This window comes from Schistocerca piceifrons, chromosome 4 (assembly GCF_021461385.2).
Source record: "Schistocerca piceifrons isolate TAMUIC-IGC-003096 chromosome 4, iqSchPice1.1, whole genome shotgun sequence".
Classification (NCBI taxonomy): Eukaryota; Metazoa; Arthropoda; class Insecta; order Orthoptera; family Acrididae; genus Schistocerca; species Schistocerca piceifrons.
Genome location: NC_060141.1, coordinates 188,781,154 through 188,804,221, shown reverse-complemented (window position 1 = coordinate 188,804,221; position 23,068 = coordinate 188,781,154). Strand labels below are relative to the sequence as shown.

Sequence of the window (23,068 nt, the reverse complement as noted above, 5' to 3'; positions counted from 1 at the left end):
GCAACGTGAGCTCCGTGCACTGCATTCTGGACGTGACTGCACTAAGATGATTTCTGATGCCACGCCCTTGTCTGGTGCTGCTGATAAAAAGTTTTTTAAACTAGCCGCCCTGCCTGCACCTTCAACTCCTCGCAACGACAGTGCATCAGCCTCTGTGGAAGACTCTGGGGCACATACTCCGTCACCTAGCAACTACCCACAAGGGCACAGGCCTGCCCAACCTTACTGTTTCTTCCACGCGAGATTCGGGGAGCAAGCTCGCAAATGCCAGTCACTGTGTTCTTACCCAAACTCCAACTGCAGGTAGGCTACGGTGCCACCTCCTGCGATGTAAACAACGGGCACCATCCCACATTACACTCCGTTTCGGACAATAACAGTAAGTGTGGTCGAGTCTATGTTCGCGATTTACGATCAGGTGTATGTTTTCTGGTAGACACTGGCACAGACGTCTCTTTGCTGCCGGTTTGCCTAGCAACCAATAAAGTGCAACCACACAAAACAGTACTTCGTGCAGTGAACTTGTCTACCCTACAGTGTTCGGGTTCCACTTTGAATACAGTGAAACTTTCGCCCAAGTGCAATCTGGAGTGGATGTTTCTACTGTCAACAATTGAAGAACCTATTCTCGGAATTGATTTCCTCAAGCACTATCAGTTGTCACTAGATTTTGTGCAAAATACTGTGTTTTACCCCTCCCTTAACAAACATATTCCTTTCGCTTCACCGAGTGACAGTTCGGCTAACACCAAACATGTGTGCTGTGCTAAGAAATGTGTAAACCTATCCTTGGAGCTGCAATCTTGGACAAACAAGTGGCTAGTGGAGTGCGCCAAGTCTTCTAAGTTGCGGATGGAACATATGGAAATGCTGCTGCATCTCCACGACATTCACCACGAGTTGGCCTTCACAAAACAACACCTCGCGGCACTACAAGCAGACGACTCGTCGGCTGCAGACAAGGTCAGTCCGTGCCAATCTGGTGTTCCCATGTCCACGCACGTTAACGACAATGTTGTGAACTCTGTAAACTGTGTCAGCACCCCCTTTTGTAATGATAGGGTATGCCCGAGTGCTCGTGCTCCTTGCGTTCCGAATGGAAAATTAACTTGCCAAGCTTGTGGCAATGAACTACGGCTATCTGCTGTCTGGCCACGCCCACTCGTGCCTACAGCGCTCGTAGTGGCACGGCCTGTTACCAAGAACCAGTGTACCAACCTCGCCGATGTTACCATGTGTGCAGCCTTTACGCAGCCTACGAGCGGGTGGCACACCTGTACTTCCGTGCCCTCAGCGCCACAGCTTGGCCCGTCCGCCACTGCCTGCTCTGCTTCATGGACATCTGACTGTTGTGCTGCGCCACGTATTGCAGTAGTCACTAACGGCACAGTTCATCGGTTACATCTAACCGATGGGCTGCCCATATCGCAATGTCCATGCCGCCTCAAGCCGGAATTTATGAAAATTGCAAAAGAACAATTGGACGATCTGTTACAAAAGGGAATAATTGAACCTTCTTCTGGTTGCTGGGCTAGTCCTATCCTGTTTGACCAAAAGAAAGACGGTACTTGGCGTATGGTCAGAGACTATAGGCGTTTAAATGCCCGCACCATCATTGATAAATATCCGGTCCCACACATCGCAGACTTCAATCATGCGGTCACAGGTGCAAAGTACTTCTCTGTTTTGGACTGTAAGCACGCATTTCATCAGATTCCTATGGCTCCAGAGGACATTGAAAAGACTGCCATAACCACTCCCTTCGCGGTGTTCCAATACAAATTTATGCCGTTTGGGTTGAAAAATGCACCCCAAACGTGGCAGCGTTTCATCAATCAAACTTTATCCCATCTAGACTTCTGTTTCGTATATATGCACGACATATTGGTTTTTGCTTCTACTTTAGAACAGAGTGAGGAGCGTGTTCAAGTCGTGACAGATATTTTAGCAGCCGCTGGTATTGAACTGAACAATAAAAAGGCTCAATTGTACCAGTCATCAGTCACATTCCTAAGTTATGTTGTGTCATCGGATGGTCTGACACCACCACAGGACAAGATCAAGCCTGTTCTCAAGATGCTACGCCCTCAGACCTACAGGGAATTATGCAGGTTCATCGGAACAGTTAATTATTACCGGAAACATTTGCCAGCCGTTTCTGCGGTGCAGGCTCCTCTCACAGATGCTCTCGCTGGCCCACAAACTTCTGGCACCCGCCAGGTACCATGGACACCAGACATGGACAAGGCATTTAATGAACTCAAACAGCTGTTGGCCTCCGCTGTCACTATTGCTCACCCACGGGCAGATGCCACAATGTTTATCACTACTGACGCTAGTGACAATGCTATCGGCGCAGTACTGAGTCAGACATACAACGATGTTACGACCCCCCTGCAGTTTTTCTCAAAAAAGCTAAACAACGCGCAGAAGAAATACTCAGCATTCGACAGAGAACTACTTGCAGTTCACAAGGCCATAAGACACTTCAGAACTGATGTTGAGGGACGAGATTTCTATGTGCTCACTGATCACAAGCCGTTGGTTCCTGCCATAAAAAATCCTGCGGCTGATCCGCCCCCACGACGCTTTCGTCACATCGATTACATCTTGCAATTTACAAATGACATTCGCTACATCCGAGGAGTGCACAATGTGGTCGCTGATTTTCTCTCGCGTGTTGGTGCTGTCACAACCTTAATTGACTTAACGGACCTACCTCGGTTGCAATTGGCAGACCCCGATACTATGCAGTTAATTTCAGACCACAGCTCCTCTCTCCAACCAGTACGCTCTACTTTCCCTGGCATATCTGACTTAGTGTGGTGTGATGAATCGACTGGTACGTTGTGGCCATTCATTCCTAAGTCCCTTCAACGCCAGATCTTTGACAAACTACACACATTAGCACACCCCGGTGTCAAAGCCTCCACCCGTCTGGTAGCTGAACGGTTTGTCTGGAGGAACATGCGCCGTGACTGTCAGTCTTGGGCAAGGGCATGCATGGTGTGTCAACAGAACAAAGTTTCCAGGCACACTTCTCCACCCCTTGGCTGTTTTGCCCAACCTCCAGGAAGGGTTTCACCATGTTCATGTTGACCTCGTAGGCCCTTTGCCCCCCTCCGAGGGTTTCCGTTACTTGTTTACAGCTATTGACAGGATGACTCAGTGGGCTGAGGCTGTGCCTATTCTGAACATTATCTCTGAGACAGTAAGTCGAGCATTCTTAGATTCTTGGATCTCTAGATTTGGCTCACCTGTTTATCTCAGCACTGACCAGGGGCGACAATTCGAGTCTTCAGTTTTCTCTGACTTATGTAAAATGTGTGGTATTGTCAAAATTCATACTTCTGCATACCACCCCCAAAGCAATGGGCTTGTCAAGCGATGGTATCACACCCTGAAATCTGCCCTGCGTTGCCATGACTCACTATGGACAGAGGCACTGCCCTTCGTGCTTCTTGGCCTTCGTGCGACTTTCAAGGAAGACCTCAAGGGGTCCGTAGCCGAGTTTGTATATGGCCAACCTCTGGTTTTGCCTGGAGAATTAGTCACTCCAACCCCACTTCCATGGCTCTCTGAACTCCCTTCATTTCTCTAGTGGGTGCGCTTGTACTGCAGCAAAATTCAGCCGCCACCTCCGGCTGCTCATACACCTCCGCGCGTGTACGTACCGCGCACGCTAGACTCCTGTGAGTACGTGTTTCTCAGAGATGACTCAGTCAAAGCCCCACTTCAGTTGCCCTACACAGGTCCTTACAAGGTCATCAAATGCTCTGAGAATAACATGGATCTCCTCATAAAAGACTCTGTAACCACGGTCTCACTCAACCGAGTGAAACCAGCTTTCATTGAGCCTCAGGTGAACCTCCCTGATTCTGCCTCTATTTCTCCCACTCCTGCTTCGAGCGGCCATCCATCTTCCCACACCATGCATTTGAGTATTGATTTTCCACAGCGTGTTTCTCTGCCGAGCACTGCTCCTTCTCCGCGTTCATCTAATTCGAGTGGCCAATCTTTTCGGGGCTTCACTCCTCACAGCCTTCGCAGTCAAACTGCCAACCACTCGGATTCTACCATTGTGTTACCATCTTCGTGTGACAGCTCTTTGTCACGCCGTTCAACCCACGCTGGCTCCTCGTTGCCTTCGGTCACGCTCCCTCGTCTGTCAGCTGATCGCCCGAGGTTGTCTCCCGCACAGTCTAGTGCACCTGCCACCCCCCTCTTAGCAGATGCTTCCCCCTGCCATGGCTTTCCCACACCTCCCTGCCTCCCTACCATTGCTCGTACAGGTGCCATCCAAGAATTCACAACACATGTGCACCCTGATGACATACATAAGTTATCTGTTGTCGTAGATGGCGATACAGTGTGTGTGGTACTAGCGTGTGACAATATTGAGGGAGGAAGTGCAGAATCTCATGTGGTGCGCCGCTTTAAATTGAGCAGAAGTGCTGCGTGTGGCAATTTGCGTGCCTTTGTTAGGCCTTCTGGCAAGGTGATTCTCTGCCTGCCGGCTGACGAAGTGCTACACCTTCACTCCAGGACGGACGTCGTCTTCAGCCTCCGGCGTCGCTTGCTGACTTCACCATCGACGTACCGGGCTTCACCCCCCGGTCTCCTACCAGTCGACCGCTTCCGCCTGACCCTGACGCAGAAGAACTGTGCATTACCTTCCTAACTTCTCACCCCCCCCCCCCCCCCCATTCACAGGGACGTACTCCATACTGCGTGGGGGGGGGGGGGGGGCTATGTGGCGTAGAGCGCCATAAAAATCGATATTTGTTCTGTGCGTAAGTGTGCTATCTTTGAGGAGAGGGCTTTGGAGAGCATGTTGGACGCTAACGGCAGTTAGCCTCCGGACTTGTATCTGTGTAGACGCTAAGTGTGAATAAATCTATATATGAGAGAATTCTAGTTGTTTACCTACAACTATACCATATTCCCTCAATACCAAATGTACAAAAGAACCTTCTCCACAAATAGTTGCAGTCACTTCATAAATACACTGACTAACCAATCATGGGCAGAAGTACTGTTACAAACTAGCACAAACACTGCATATAATGTTTTTTCTTCCATGTTTATGTTGAATTTTGAAATGTGTTGTCCTAAGAAACTTGTCAAAACAAACACATATGGGCACACACTCCTGGATCACAACAGGTATTAGAAATTCCTCCAGGACCATGAAAATGCTTAACAATAGACTGAAAAGTTGGACTGACCCCAAGTTTAAAGAATATGTAACAAATTACAAAAAAATATATAGAAAAGTAATTACAAAAGCAAAATTACTAAGTAATGATAAATTAATAAGAAAATCAGGCAATAAATCAAAAACTATTTGGGAAATTGTGAAAAGGGAAACAGGTAAGGGCCTCAAGGATCAGGAAATAGTACTCGAAAATAGTGAAAATATTGAATTAAAAGATGAAACTCTGGCAAATTACATTAATAATTACTTTTTAAGTGTACCAGTGTCATTAAGTAAAAACTTTACTAAACATGAGAAATTAACAGCCCCAAAAGTAGACAGTAGTATGTTGTTAATTCCCACAAATGATAATGAAATATTAAAGGTGATAAAGAGTCTAAAATCAAAAATTTCTGCAGGTGTGGATGAAGTGCCTGTGTCAATAATAAAAAAAGTTGCCCAACAAATTATAAAGCCCCTGGTACATATTGCCAATTTGTCTTTCAGGGAAGGTGTGTTTCCTGAGAGGTTGAAAATCTCTAAGGTTAGACCTCTGTTTAAAAAAGGAGATCCATACAAGGTAGAAAATTATAGACCAATATCCCTTCTCCAATCATTTTCAAAAATTCTAGAGAAATTAATGAAAACCAGACTCATAAATTACTTAGATGCTCACAAACTTCTAAACTGCAATCAACATGGCTTTCCCTCAGGCCACAGCACAGAATCAGCTATCCATGCCTATACCAAAGAGATTGTCAGGAGTCTCGACACTAAAAAATGTGTAGTGGGAATTAACTTAGATTTATCTAAAGCTTTTGATACAGTAAATCACAAAATTCTGTTAAACAAGATGGAGGCAATAGGTGTAAGGGGAGTTGTGAAGCAGTGGTTTGAATCTAACCTTCAAGATAGAACTCAGGTGGTAGAAATCATCGCAGAGCATAAAAATCAGAAAATCAAGTGGGTCTCAGATGCAAAGAAATTGGAAATAGGTGTCCCACAGGGCAGTGTTCTCGGTCCCTCAATATTCTTGCTTTATATAAATGACATAAAAAATCCTAATATTTCTACCAAAATAATGTTGTTCGCAGATGACACTAGCATAATTATAAGTGATGATAAAAAATCATTAAGCACCACAACTGATATAGTCCTGAAATATATTCAACATTGGTTTAATGCTAATGAGTTAACACAATCTAAGTAAAACAAATTATATACTGTATGGCAAAGCAACTCAAGATATGGACCTCCAGTTAAAACTAATGGATAAGAAGATAGAGAGTGTACAATCCACAAAGTTTTTGGGCATGCACATTGATCAAAACTTAAGCTGGAAAGACCATCTCAAGTACTTATCCCACAGGCTCAATTCGGTATGTTTTGCATTGAGTATATTATCTAAAGTATGCAGCACAGACTGTACTAGACTAGTGTATTTTGCTTACTTTCAGTCCATCATGTCTTATAGCATAGTGTTCTGGGCTAAAACTAAATCAAGCTTAACAGATATCTTCAAATTTCAGAAAAGAGCTGTACGAATCATAACACATAACTCTCCCAGAACTCATTGTAGGCCCCTTTTCAAAGAACTGCAAATACTCACAATACCATCACTGTATATTTTTAAAAGCATTCTGTGTACAAGAGCACATATGAAAAATCTACGTACAAATGAGGACTGCAATAATTATAATACTAGAACTCGTAAGAATTTGTATGTAGAAAGGGTAAGGACAACACAAACCCAAAAGCATGTAAGTTATTTTGGAATAAAACTCTACAATGCTCTGCCAGTGTACATGAAGGAAATAATAGATGAAGTAAAATTTAAGACTGAACTTAAAAATTACCTTTTAAGCAAAACTTTCTATGATGTAGATGAGTACTTTGATTGTGTGTAAATTTATTGTCAAAAATTTTAATTTGTATGTCTAAACTTGTACTTTTAAAAAATGCCTTGAAAGTGATATTCCATTATTATGTCTGTAGTACTTGTACTAGTATGATAACTTTGTTGTGACAATTCCTACATCATGTAAATGATATACAGGAAGATAATAAAATGAAATGAAAATGAAATGAAATGAAACCTGATGTTGTCATCGATATTATTGATGAGGTCCAAGAATTCTGCCAGCTTTGCATGTCCCTGTGACCAGATAACAATTATGTCACATGCTGGCTATAACTGCAGCTTACGAGATTCTCATTGTGATGCCATCCATCTGGTTAAAATATTCTCCATCATACAAAAAATTCAGTGACATCACAGAGTGCTTAAATAAATCGACAATGGTGTCATCAAGTAACAGGGAAAAGAGATCTGAGTCAGTGATCCAGAAAGGGAAACTGAGCTGGCACCAAAAACATAGGGCAGAACAGAAAACAACAAAAAGCACCTTTATTGACATGATGATGAGAAACTTCAATGTGGGTGACAGAGTCAGCTCTGAAGGAGGGTCTTAATTTTGCACTGTTGCCTTGGAGTATCCCTTTTGCTGACATAATAAATGGTGTGGAACAAGCAGTTCACAAGATTCCCAATGAAACACCAGCTGAAATTTTTTGAGAAGCAAGCTGCATTCTTTCAAAATCCAAGCCACCAACCTTGAACATGGAAAGAGCTGAGTGTAACAGTTTTAACAAACTCTGTAATGATCCTCTCCTCAAAGTCCTGCCAGTTGACATGAGCAATACAGCTGTCATTATGGAACTGACAAGAAGATTTCATTGATCCTGGAGGAGGAGACATATCAAAAATTATCAAGGGATCCAGTAACATGAATAATGAGGAAGCCATAGGAGCTTCTCAAGAGGTCTTCACTGGAAGAGAATGTCATTAAAAATCTCCTCCTTCAGGTACCTTGATCATCTACATTGTTTAGCCTTCCAAAGTTTCACAAGAAGAACATGTCTCTACATCCCATCATCAGCACTGTTGGATCACTGCAATACAGACTTGTGTAACATCTGTCCAGCCTCCTTGCTCTCGACACTGGTCACTCTGTGCACCACATCAAGATTGCAGTTGACTTCATCAGCCAGATTAAATGCCAGCATCTTGGAGAAAGACGTATTATAGTCAGTTTGATTTGGTGTCATTATTAATGTGAGGTCCCATCAAAGATTGTATAGACCAACTCTCTCAGTTATTTGACAACACCATTGTGGATTTACTTAACCACACTCTGATGTTGTCATATAGTTTGTATGCTAACGAATATTTTAACCAGATGGACAGCATCATGTTTGAGGAGTCCTAATATAGTCAAAATGTTTATAGAGAACTTTGAAGACATTGACCTGGACATGGCTCCCACAAAGCCTAGTGGTTTTTATCTATATGTTGACAATATGTTCATTGTCTGGTTTCATGGAAGTGTAAAGCTGGGAGAATTCTTCGACCACATCAATAAAATCCATGACAACATCAAGTTGAGGATGGAGGTAGAGACAGATGATTCCTTACAATTCCTTGATGTCCTCATCTGCTGTAAAGCATTTTTGTATCTCAGCCACAGTGTTTACTGAAAACCCACCTTATCGACAGATGCCTGCATGCCAACAGCTATCAAAATCCTAGCAGGAACACCCTTTTCTGAAGACCCCAGTGCATTGAAGCTGCTTGAGGTGCTGAAAACTAATACCAAAGAAACTGAGCAACTTTCAGAAAGTATTCGTGGAAATAGGCTATAACAATTGCCAGATTTTGCAAGCCAGCTTTCCAAAAACACATAAGCAGAAGGATCCAGAGGAGGACTCAAAGGACCTTGCATGTTCACCATTCTGTGGCTCAGTAACAGGAAAGAAGCTGCCTTCTAAAGAGATATAAAATCGACACAGTCTTCTGAACACCAGCAGGAATTCAACATCTTTTGAGGACTTTGCAAGACAATGTAGGTCTCAGAAGGTGAGGAATATATAAAATACCACATGCATGTAGATAGTTTTATGTAAGACACACACTGTGTACTATTGAAAGCAATGTGTAAAACCTGAGAGATATTTTCACCTTCTGTACCCTGAGAAACCAACAATAGAAGAGTATGCCTAGAAAACATGTTTTTTATTGCATTCAAAGAGATATCTGTATTATATGGACTAATAATTTCTGGGGCAGTTTAATAAAAGAGTGATCAAAATAAAAATTTTGGGGCAATACCTTCAATAAAGATGGTTGTGTTCAGCTAAGCAGGGCTTAGAACGAAGCCAACAGGCATCTAATGAAAACATTACCTTTTATGATGCTGGCACAAATATGAGTGACATCACAGAAGGCTATGAAAGAATGGTAGCAGCAATTAAAAGATGGTCACCACTTGACAATGGCTGAGAAGTACTCAGCCAAAAGCTCATGGGGTTTAAACTGCACAATGGGGCTGGAAGCTCAAGAGAATTTTATCAACACTACATGCAATTGCAAAGAAATATATGACTCATTGCTGTGAGCAACATAACACTTATATGTACAGGCAAAAATAGACAGCTGCATCCCTTCTCTGAGTTGATTATAAAGTGGCTGACCATTACTTCAGCACTTGATACTGGTTTCTAGTTATCATCAAGAGAGCGCTACGCAATGTTTCTGGCTCACATTCAAAGAGGAATGGTGCAACATGGTTTCTGGCTTGCACTTGAAGTGATATGCAATAATTTTAATGAAATATTTCCAGTGTGCTGTAGTGCATTAGCACATGATATTCTGCTGCCACTGTACATTACTATGATGTCATATCTGGCAGTGTGTCATAGATTACACACACAAATGCTGATTGGGATATCAGCAATAATATGAAATGGATAGATTGCTTAAAAAAAAAAAAAAAAAAAAACTGTTTCTCATTGAGTTTTTCACATCGAGCTTTTTTCACATCTAGCTGAAGCAGCCAGAGATTGTAGATTGTGGTTATGTGTGTGTGATGTGCACTTGCCTGTGTGAATGTGTGTGTGTGTGTGTGTGTGTGTGTGTGTGTGTGTGTGTGTTTTCCATTTTGAGGAAGGTTTTAACTGAAAGCTTAGTATACAGCGGTCTCTGTATTGTTACTGTTTGAATCTCAACATGTTATCTTTATTGTGGAATGCAAGAGGAACAAATTAATATGTAATTCTGGGGGTCACTCTGTGTACACCAGCAAGTTTTTAATCATAACCTGTAAATTTTTTGTTTGAGTAACGGATGATAACCAGTGATTGTTAAAACAATATATATGCAGTGACAAATCAGCCATCAAGGTCTCACTTTTCAAACAGTTTTTGTCAGCCATTTTTGTTACAGTTTTGTAACCATATTCCACAATAAATAAGTAATTCAAAAAGAGAAACATTGCATCAATGCAAATTTCTCGAAATTTCTTTTGGTGCTACCAAATAAGTACCTACACTGTCAAGAACTCAGAAAGTTGCAGCAAATGTTGGTGGAGCAAATACAAGTTATTTTACAGCTACTGTAGCATCAGAGAGCACAGAGAAATGAAGATGATTATTTGCTATTAACTGTTGTGCCCCAGTGCATTTCAGTACTAACATAGTTTATTTGTGAAAGACTATAAAAGTTTTGAAAAACAATATAAATATATATAATGATTTTGGAGAGATCACATTCAAGAGCCCCACAGAGTGGCCACGTGGTTTGAAGCCATGTCATGGATTGCGCAGGCCCTGCCACTGGAGGTTCAAGTCCTTCCTCAGGCGTAGGTGTGTGTGTGTTGATAAGTTACTTTAAGTAGTGTGTAAGTTCAGGGACCGTTGACCTCAGCAGTTTGGTGCCTTAGGAATTCACACACACACACACACACACACACACACACACACACACACACACACACACACACACACATTCAAGGAAGTCTTCATGCTGACTTAATTCTTAACTATGGAATTCTTCTCTAAGGAACTGTTGCACAAAATGTGAAGACTGTTTTCAAACTAAAGAATAGGTCCATAAGATAATATTCAGAAATAGTAGTTGAGTTCATTGTAAAGATCTCTTCAAAGCACTTGGGCTTCAACTAGCAAGCAGCTGTGTGCATCAAAAATAACATTGGGAACTATTGAACAAGCAGCTGTGTTCATGACCATGGAACAAAATCTCTGTTGAACTCACACTTATCAAAAGTCAATAAACATTAAACTCTCAAGAAAGCTTTCTGTGAAGGAATAGTTGCACAAATGTTTTCCAAGAAGATAAAAGAAGTTAGCTTGCTGAAGTAAACTTATTTAAAAAGACGGTTGAGAAGTACTAGTTAAGCAATACATTTAATACAGTGAAGGATTACTTAGATAACACAGAGTAGACATTTTGTAAAAAATATAACAGTTAAATAATAATAATAATACCAATAATAATAATAATAGTAACTAAATATCTGTCATATGAATTGCTTAGTTCTAAAGGGGGACAACTCACCATCAATGAATTATTCAGGAGAAAGAAACAAATGTTCCACACTGATTATTTAATAATTTAGTGCAATTTTGTTTGTAGTGTGTGAAACCATTAATTTTCTAGATTGTGTAAGGGTAAGATTGCATTGTCTGAAATATATTTGTGACTGATATGGTGACTTTTATCACCTGGAGTTATCCCTTCTAGGAATAAGTGAGGAAGCAAATGTATTCTAATGCAATAACTGAAATTATGTGACAGTGAAAACTTATAACTAGTTAATGGCAGCATTTCTATCACAGTACATGTAATATAAAGTACATATGTCAGCCCCGTGTAGTATTAGACAGAAAAACATAATCATGTTATGAAGAACATCAAATAATAATCAAATGGCTTACAGTTTCTCAATGCTTTTGAACATAAACCATGAAATATGTTATAGGTCCAGAAAACTGTACTAAATTCATACAAAATATTTTTAAAAAATGATTGCTCACTTATTGACAAAAAAAGACAAAAAAGTCTTAAGTTCGTGCAAAAATGAATAGAAAATATATTACAAAGATGACTGCCAACTTTTTCATCCAACTATCTTAAGTTTACACAGAAATGAATGAAGAACATGTCACAAAACATGACTGGTCACTTAAAAGGCATCAAAAGCACTCAACTATGAGGGAGGGGGGAGTCAGATCACAAGAGGTTTTAAATGGGAGATCCCCTTGAAAAAAGTTGAACAAATGAGGGTCTAAAACGGCTTTTTGGGAATTCTGGATGACTCATACAATGTAGTTCAACGACACTTAAATCTAATAATGCATGCCAATTTAAACCTAGATTAAAATGTACCATAAAATGTGCTAACTTTGACCACCTGGTAATTTCAGCCAGTAGGCTGTCTTATATGTTTTTGGGTGCTGTCGTCAGCTGAATTCATGGTACAGCTATTTAAAAAGCTGTAATATGCAGTAGATAGAAGTCTTTGATATCCTTATTGTTTCACTTGACTTTGATGGCAAAAACTGCCAGATAGTGAATGTTGATTTCCAATCAATGCAGAATAATGCAAGGCTGAAGTGTGAAAACAAACTTCTACACAGCTGAAACATGATTTTGTAAACCATTACCTCTTCAATAGAACTCATGTGTAAGTATTTCTCAGTATATATACACAAAAAAATACTTAAGCAACACTTAGTGTTCAGTTTAGTTAGTTTTAAAATCACCAATTTGAATTTTCAAGATAACTTTGATCATGCTGAAAGTATATAAGAAAAATGTAGGAGGGCATTCCTACTGTACTTGCAACCAGGATCATTTACAAAGTGTATTAGAAGAGATTTGGAAAGTGAAAAATATTAACATGCCAGGCCTCTGAAGTATACAATGTTCTTAGGAAAAAACCCTCAAGGACAAAATGAAAGAAATTCACACAGGAAAACTCAGGCATCCTTGTGTCCTTTCGTTAGAGGTTTGCTAATTTTTGCATCACTCTTCTCACCTAAAAAACTATATTTGGAAATGTTTAAATTTTATGACAGACATAACCACCTGCTGAATAACATTTTTAAGACAACTTCCTAATTTATTGCAACTGGAAGAAGATTCTCTGGGGCACAGTCTTGAAAAATATGATTTATGGGGAATTCATTGTTTCAAGGAAAATATGCCTGGAGAAGACTGTAGGATTTATACACAGGCATGAAAAATTTTCAAACTGATTTTTCAGAAAAAGTTAAATCGGCAAGGGCATCTGTCAGGTCAAAAAAAAAAAAAAAAAAAAAAAAAAAAAAAAAAAAAAAAAAAAAAAAAAAAAAAAAAAAACACCAGGGTTTGGAAAGTTCTCGGTAGGTGTCCTCCCACAAATCATCCTCAATTACTACAAAACAAACTTTTTTAATGACTCTGGAAAAATGACGCTTATCATAAAATGAGGGACAGCTAAAAATTCTTATGATAAAAAGAACTGGATTCAAATTATACACTATGATGATGAAAACTTCCTGGCAGTTTAAAACTGTGTGCCAGACCAAGACTCGAACTTGGGACCTTTGCCTTTTGCGGGCAAGTGCTCTGCCATGTGAGCTACCCAAGCATGACTCGTGCTCCATCCTCAGAGCTTTACTCCTGCCAGTACCTCGTCTCCTACCTTCCAAACTTTAGAGCTCTCCGGCGAGCCTTGGAGAACTAGCGCTCCTGAAAGAAAGGATATTGCAGAGACTTGGCTTAGCCACAGCCTAGGGGATATTTCCTGAATGAGATGTTCAGTTTGCAGCAGAGTGCCATGTCTCCGCAATTTCCTTTCTTTCAGGAGTGCTAGTTCTGAAAGGTTCGTAGGAGAGCTTCTGTAAAGTTTGGAAGGTAGGAGATGAGGTACTGGCAGGAGTAAAGCTGTGAGGACAGGGCGTGAGTCATGCCTGGGTAACTCAGATGGTAGAGCACTTGTCTGCAAAAGGCAAAGGTCCCAAGTTCGAGTCTCGGTCCGGCACATAGTTTTGATCTGCCAGGAAGTTTCATATCAGCACACACTCCACTGCAGAGTGAAAATCTCTTTCTGCACTACGAGGATGTTCCAACTTGCTTTTGAATAAATTGAGCAATAAAATAATTTATATATTTAATTTCTTAATACAAGAGCAAGACAATTAGAGGAAGTTACTATGATCTTTTAATATTTGTTTTAGGTAGGTGTAACTTCATGTTTTGAAAATATTTCAATGCCAGGTGAAGTTACCCATTAACAAACAGAAAGTTTATATAGCAAACAAAATGTATCCTGACATCTTTCTTTCCACATGATTGTGCATTATATGTCACAGAGAATGTTCTCTAATTTAAACATTACATTTAGTTTTCATCTTCACATCAAAATTCATTTGTGGTATCTTATGGATACCAAGTATTAAAATTACATAATATGAAGAGTTAAACTTACCAACAGTGCATGTATGATTATTATGTATTATGTCCTAAATTTAAAAACCAGTTGTTAAATTTCTATAATCTAGGTGCTTTACTATCTTGCAATGGTATAATTGATCAAACTGGAATACATTTTGTAATAAATATTTACTTACTATCATTACTTCTTCTTTTTAAAAAAGACAGAATTAATGAATTGCCTTGAACTCTCTTCACAGGAATTTCTTTGGCACATACTCCAACTAGAACTTTATTATTACACAAACGCTAGACTGTAAGCGATTGATGCATGGTGTTCGATTGTTATCTGTCTGCCTCTTAGCTACCCCTCCTAAATACTTGCAGCAAAACAAAGCACATTTGAGCTTATCCATCCCACTCATTCATCACTTAGAGTCATACCAACACAATGCATTAAAAAGTTTTAATACGGTCTTTCAGTGAAAATATAAGTAGAGCGTTGGGGTTGGGTTGTTTGGGGAAGGAGACCAGACAGCGTGGTCATTGGGCTCATTGTATTAGGGAAGAATGGGGAAGGATGGCAGCTGTGCCTTTTCAAAGGAACCATCCCGGCATTTGCCTGGGGCGATTTAGGGAAATCACGAAAAACCTAAATCAGGATGGCCGGACGTGGGATTGAACCGTCATCCTCCCAAATGTGAGTCCAGTGTCTAAATATAAGTAGATTTTATTTACTGGTGCATTAGTACATCCAGAAAGCCTATAATTCCTAGTGCATAAGAGCTCTTACTATGTGTAATTAGTGAAGCCTGAATATATTTGTTCAATGGTGTTACTATAACACACCCAGGAGGGAAGGGCATCAATATGCCTGGGAGGAAAGAGGGTTGATATGCAGTACCAATAAAAGCTAACTTTTAGCGCCTGAGACTGTATAACACCCCTAGACACAGAAACGAGGCTGGATATTTAACGACCATGTGCCTAAACAGACGTACCTGGTCCTTCCCATAGCGGTTGATCTGCTGCTCTCTGCATTACATGCTGTGATGTGACCTGCATTAACTGTTGTCTAGCAGGGAGAGAAGCCATTCACCCCAATACCAAGTTGATCTGGTAGAATTCACTGTATTCTGTTAAACACTCACACAAGGTGGGGCTGCACCATTCACAATTAACATTATTCCACAATGGACATGATCAATATTTGTACTCTAAGTACATGTCCACTATGATGTATAAGGTTGCTGTCTAAATGATGGCATCCAATACAAAAACATGGCTCATAGAACACAAAACAATGACTGTTCAATGGATGTATTTACAGTTGATGACTGGCATAGTTCTTCCAACAGTTCTAAAAACTCAGTAACTTACAACATGAGTGTGCTTGTGTCAGAAACATGACGGGTATGCTCTATAAAATTCTGGGTACAATATACAAATGGGAAAGTACCTGCATTCATGATACTCATTCAGTCAAAACAATATGTGTTTATTTCACTTAGAACTCACGATTAAGATCACACCAGTCCACATTATTTTTCTGTAACTGTCACAATGCAGTTGATTGTTGTTCTCTTGACATGACTCACAAACTGAGAACCATCATCTTTTGGATAAACATTGATACTGCCTTGTGAACACTGAAATTAAACTCAGAACTTGTGTGGCAAATATCTTCAATTACTTCACCATAACTTGTAAGATACGTGCTGCAGTGATGGCATCAACACAATGCTCTGCCCATGCTCCACGAAAGCTATGCCATGATTGCCCACTTTTGCTCTGAGCTCAGCAGAGAGATGACTATTGATAGGCAACAATACAATTCTATGCTTACATTCCCACATACAAAAGTTTTCAAATCAAATTCTAGTAGAGAACTGTGAAATATGAACAAAAATGAAACCCTTGTGATGGTGGCGATTGGCAGGTGGTGGGGGGGGGGTGGGGTGGGGGGGTGGGGGGTGGGGGAGAGGGGTGGGGGTGGGGTGTTGGCGTCTGTGCAACACACCATCCCATGGATAGTGCCACAGTCACTGATTACTGCAAAGCCATACAATGTCGTGCAAACAAATATCATGAAATGTAATATTATAGTTTATACAAGAAATCATAAACACTCACAAACCCACCTACAGTGCAGCCCGCTACAGAAAATCATAATTACAATTATCAGATAAAGAAAAATACAAAAGCAAAATACAATATCATTTAAGTTCCCAAAAAGGAGGTATGGATTTATAAATGCTACATAAACACAGTGATTTTAAATACACTGCTGACACCATCAGAAGAAGAAAAAAATTTTTGCTGCACTTATACGTCAGCACTTGGTTGTGCACACACACAGGAAAAACTTCATTACTCCCAGCACTGCACCCATAGGGCATTCATTATACAGAAAAATGGAGAAAGGGTTGTTCTGTTGCAGCACTGCCAGCTCACAGTCACAGATTATATGACCGCAGATACAGCAATACTGTACTTGAACAACCAGACATCAGATCCCCACCCTCATCTTGTGGTAATCTGTCCATGGTGTACATGAAATGAACATAACAGTCCCTTTTCAGTGTTGATCTACTCTTAATTTATGCATCATATCTTCAGCTTATATCTACTCATAGTAGCCCTTACAATTTGCTCAACTAGCTTTAACAGGAATACATTAATTTAAGTAATATCTACTAAACTTTAAATGAGCCTGAGCACACTGGGGATACTGTGCCCAATGAAAATATACATTGTCATGCCTAAGCATGATAGCAGCTAGTCTCCATGTTGTAGGGAGGAAAACAAAATTCTGCAAGTTACCCACATATTAAGAATCATATTGACAATTTAGAAGACACCCAACTAGCTTTTTCATAGAAAAATTTACACATGTGGAACAAACACTATAAATACTCACTAAATGCTCCCATAAGAAATAAATACTTATTCATACTGTTCAAAAGTTGTCAGTCTACATAAACAATTAACTATATAATCATACACAGCAGAATTATTTTACCTTACATTTTGTTTACAGATTTTAAACATATTAGCTCTCAATACTGCTCATAATATGGTTTCCACATAATGCATGCCCTCACCTCTACCAGACTTTATGGCTTCTGACTCAACAGTATTTGGACACTAGATACCTATAATATGATATGGACTCTTGTAGACAAGGTGGAACTTCTTTATTTCTTTGTTTACCATGCTTGAATGCATATGAGGTTTAATTAACACAATCTCCTGTCTCATACCTCATGGTCCGCTCTCTTCTATTGTGCTTCTCCTTTCTCTGCTGAGCATTCTTACATAGCTATTCCATGGATAACTCTATCTTTTAATCCCACATTTGTCCTATGGCTGGAGAGTTAACCAAAATCTCAGAAAATATACTTTCAAGTTGCTGGTTAAGCAGAATTTTGCATGGAGTGAATCCCGTCATGGCATGAGGCATACTAGTGATTACTCCTTCGAAGTCCTCTAAGCAATCCTTCCACTTACTGAGCTTGTGGTACTTAAAAGTATGGCATATGCAGTTCACTTCCTTCATAATTCTTGTTGCTGGATTGGATGCTGGTCTGTATTTTTCTATTTAGACTTGTTACACATTGTTCCTCTGTAACATTTCCTTCGACTCTCTTGAAATAAACTGTACACCCTTGTCTGTCAGAATTTTCTTGGGTGTATCTAGCTATCCCAAAGCTGACTTAATCAGCTCTATGTCATCCTTAGGAATTGCCAGCAACTTCTCTTGAAATGCTACTGGTAGTTTACATATGATCAAGGATACCATTGCCTCCCTATTGATTGGCTCTTCTAAATAGAGGTTTCTTTCATAATAATCTTGGAAAAACTTCTTGAGATTCCGGCCACAAACTCTATCAAACCTTATGCCTTAGTATAAGCTGTTTTGCACATCATTCTACTTTTGCAGAGACCAATACTGTTTTATCCCTCTCAAACTCCACATATGTCTTGCATTTTTGTCCTATTCTCATTCCACAAGTAGCAGCTTCACCTTCCATTCTCAATGCAAAGCAGTGTATTTTCTGCTGGTCACCCCATAGCTCAGGTAGCCCACCCCTAAATTGGTCTAAATAGTTCCTCAGATGCCATTTTCTGTTTGTATCAAAATTACTTAAAATTCCCAACACTTAGAAATACCTTGTCATTTTATGTGCCAAGTATGCTGCCTCTTGTTATGCCTCCATTGCACAATAACAATTTTACTTTATTTTTAACCTGTTGACCGACAAGTGACTGGGCCTTTGATACTTCATTGCACACATTATGTACGTTATGAGACTAATAAACCACAATTCACAATTCACATCTGCTCTACATGGCTCAGCACAACAGCTTGCATCTTGTGTTTAAAGTCGTACACCTTCCCCATACAGTCTTTCAAATTCTTTATCGTAGACCTCAACCCTTTTGCCAAGTTCCTCTTTTATCTCACTGACTTCAGCTTCAACTTTCTCAAAACATTTTGCCTGCTCTAAGATGTGTTGATCTAATTGAGCCGTAAGTGTGTCTACCCTTTCATTACACTTGCCCCCACTTTCTTTAGGGCTGCCTCCTGTCGATCGTTATCATCCTTCATTTTGCCTATTACTTTCCTCAAATCCCTGCTTCAGCACACTTATTAATGTTGTGAACATGTCAGAGTCAGGCCTACACTCCTCTTATCTAGGTTTTAGCCATGATTGGTGATGACACAGCACCAAGGCTTCCCATTTCAACCAATAAACTACAGTCCCACATACCAGAAGTTATTGATATTTCAGTACTGCTATGTTGAACCTTCCTCTCCAGCAGACTACTTTCACCTGATGAATCTCCATCTACATTCCTGACCATTGCCACTGCATTGATGTTATTAGCTGACATCATGAGTTACTTGCACCACACAATCATGAAAAATGGAAAAGGAGGGAAAGGAAAAAAAAAAAAAAAATTAATGACCAAATCACAGTAACCTCCTGCACAGTACACAAACAAAACAAAAAGTCAAAAGGCAATGCCGTATCTCTTCAATGCACACCAGACACGCATAGAATCAATGTCACAAAAATACTCAGATATTTACACAACAGATTCACTGCTACTTTAGCATTACATTAACATATCACATGGGCTACTACAACAGGAATGGGCAATGATGTTCAACTTTACTGCACCAATTGACCAGTGTCAAAGTGGAATGCCAATATGATCAAGTTGCCTCCACTGCATTATATCAATGCTAGCTGCATCTCCTGAGGTTATCTAAATAAGTCTTCTTGCGATCTAGTAACCATTAACAGATTATCATATCAGTTTTACAAGTTGCTTCCACTGTAATCATTTAACACTATTTGCATGAAATTCTAGACAAAGTCTGCATTGCCAGTCAGTTACACTATGGTATTCTTTAAATGCTCAAGGAATCACAAGGCTGTGTAAGTGTTGACTGCCCATTGGCATGTGCCGACCTGACTTCACACCAATTCTGGGTGTTGCTTTGTTGATCAGCACTACCACCCATTAGCTGGACGGCAAAATGCAGCACTGGTGTGGTGGTGGTAATTGTTCAAACTGTTCATAGGTGCTGCCTACATCACAGATGTTGTTGCTTGCAATAGTAGAATTACTCTCCAACACTGGATCTTTGCAATGTTCCCTGTAACAGACAAGTAGGTTTGCTGTAACTTAAACTCCTTGGTCCACAGTGGGCACAGTTTGTCTGACACCACACAACAATCCAAAATATGCTCACTGTTTCTATCCATTATTCACTGTTTCCTTTTTCAAATAAATCAGCACCTCATCACCAAAGATTACAAGTCCTGGAAATGCACATCACCATGTAACATGCCTGGTAGGAAAGAGGGTTGATATGCAGTACCAATAAAAGCTAGCCTTTAGCACCTGAGGCTCTAAACCAACCCTAGACACAGGAATGGGCTGGATATTTAATGACCATGAGCCTAAACCCACGTGCCTGGTCCTTCCCACAGCGGTTGATCTGCTGCGCTCTGCATTACATGCTGTGATGTAGCCTGAGAGGAGCCACTCACACCAGCAATACCAAGTTGATCTGGTAGAATTCACTGTATTCTGTTAAACACTCACACAAGGTGGAGATGCACTGTTCACAATTAACATTATTCCACAATGGACATGATCAGTTTTGTACTCTAAGTACATTTCCACTGGGATGTATAAGGTTGCTGTCTATGATGGCATACAATACAAAAACATGGCACATAGAACACAAAACAGTCACTGTTCAATGTATGTATTATCAGTTGATGACTGGCACAGTTCTTCCAACAGTACTAAAAACTCAGTAACTTATAACACGAGTGTGTTTGTGACTGAATCATGACAGGCATGCTCTATAAAATTCTTGGTACAATATACAAACGGGAAAGTACCTGCATTCATGATATTCAGCCATTCAAAACAATATGTGTTTATTTCACTTAGAACTCACAATTAGGATCACACCAGTCCACATTATTTTTCTGTAGCTGTCACGACGCAGTTGATTGTTGTTCTCCTGACATGACACACAAACCGAGAAACATCATCTTTTGGATAAACATTGATACTGCCTTGTGAACACTAAAATTAAACTCCAAACTTGTGTGGCAAACATTTTCAATTACTTCACTATAGCTTGTAAGATATGTGCTGCAGTATGGCATAAACACACTGCTCCACTCACACTTCACGAAATCTATGCCATGACTGCCCGCTGTTGCTCTGTGCTCAGCAGATAGGTGATTATCGATATTCAACGATAGAATACTATGGTTACACTACTTTTTGTCAACTAAGACTTAAAAAAGTTGAATTTGCTTTTCAAAAAATATTGTTGGGGGGGGGGGGGGGATCATGCAATGCCCCCCCCCCCTACCTCACCCCCGTGGGGACACACATGGGCCACTTGCTCACAGCTCTGAGCTGCTCACCTTAATATTATCTATGGAATAGTTAATCATAATTTACAGCAAAGCCACTGATTTGTTTAGCACAATTCCAAGACTGTCAGAGATTTGTTTCTTAAACATGATAACTCCTGGAGTTGTCCCCTAATAGAAACCCTTAGAAACCAATTCAGATTTCAGTCCAACCTCTAAAAGTGGAAAGGCTATGATGACATTCCATTTTAGTTCCAATCAATGCAGCTATGCCTCAATAAACCAAAACTGATGACAAATGCTATTTCAATTTTTAATAAGTTATTCTCTTTTAGTAATCAGCAATTCCTTTCATGCAACACATTCACTACATGTTTTACCTGCTTTTTTATTTTATTTTCTCTTTCTTTCTTACCAGAAAACCTTACTCCCAAAGGTAATACTAATGATTTATCCTCTTTATCACTCATCATAGAATGGTGTTCACTTAGTTTTTCATTCTAGTGATTTGGAAGTTGATTTAACACAAAATTCAATCTAAACGTCATTACTGTGGGCCTGATGTCAGCTGATAATGTTTTATTATGAAATTATGTGCATATATTCTATGTAGTGTGTACTGTGATGGATATTTAGAAGTGCTAGAATAGTGTAGCCTTTTAAATTATTGAACAACTGCTTTGCAAAGCATTATTGCGTGCTAGGATGTACGAAATGAGAGAGTACAGTTGTAACAAATGTGCCTTGTTTTCAAGAGAATGGTGTCACCAGGATCCATCCAGCCTCCCTGACTAATGTTTCCTGTGGTTTCCTTTTGCTAATCATATGAAGTGGATACCTGCATGCTTACTCAGTCACTCCTGTAATATTCAATAAAATTAATTTCTCTTTCATCAATGAGTGAGGAATACAGAGTTCCAGTACCTATGAGTTTTAATAACAGTTTTTTAGTATTTTTACTGACTGTAATGGGAATTGCAACTCTCTCTGAGTGCTGTCCAGCTGGATTGTCTCTTTGTGAACATCACAATCTTCTTGTAATCATGCTATATATCAGGAGTACCTCTGTTAGGTAATAGATAAATAAATTATGACTAGCCTTTTGTATGAGGACATGATTATCAGAAGGGATTTGGTTGGTACTCACTAAATATTGTACAAACCTCACTTATTTTAATCTTTGCCAAATATCAATGTTTGACACATAATATTTTTACTTCAGTTTTCTTCTTGCTATGTTGTATTTCATTTTTACAGGGATTTGTGGTGTTCACACAGTTGTTACTGACACACACTGTACAGTAATATGTATTTCATTTGCGAAATTTATGAAAGTTCTGTCTACACACCCTGAGTACAGGAAAGACCTACGCAAAATTATTGAGAAGATGCATGCAAGGGTGAAGGTAAGAAAATTCTTGTTTATTAGTTTTGTCATTCTGTTTATAATTATTACTTTTAATTTTCTTTTTCTTAGAAGCAGAAAATACTGAATTATCAGCAAATAAAAATTCAGATGGTAGCCATCTTTCTCCCATCACATCTAAATGAAACACAAAAAAAAAAAATCTTAAGATATAGCCTACTTGGAATAGCAATGAGTACTCAGTTTGTTCGTGAAGGATTATCTGAAATGCACAATAGGTTATTGGTCATATACATAAGTTAAAATAATCTTAC

At 39.7% G+C, this 23,068-nt stretch overlaps 1 protein-coding gene across 2 annotated transcripts in view; it reads left to right on the top strand.

Moving 5' to 3' along the window:
* The window catches only part of LOC124795333, a 340,686-nt gene that overhangs the window by 120,896 nt on the left and 196,722 nt on the right, over positions 1-23,068 (top strand). For both annotated transcript variants that reach the window (XM_047259314.1, XM_047259315.1), the window contains one exon: positions 22,646-22,794. In XM_047259314.1, coding sequence (XP_047115270.1) covers positions 22,646-22,794 — 149 coding nt within the window. The remainder of the gene's footprint in view (positions 1-22,645; positions 22,795-23,068) is intronic.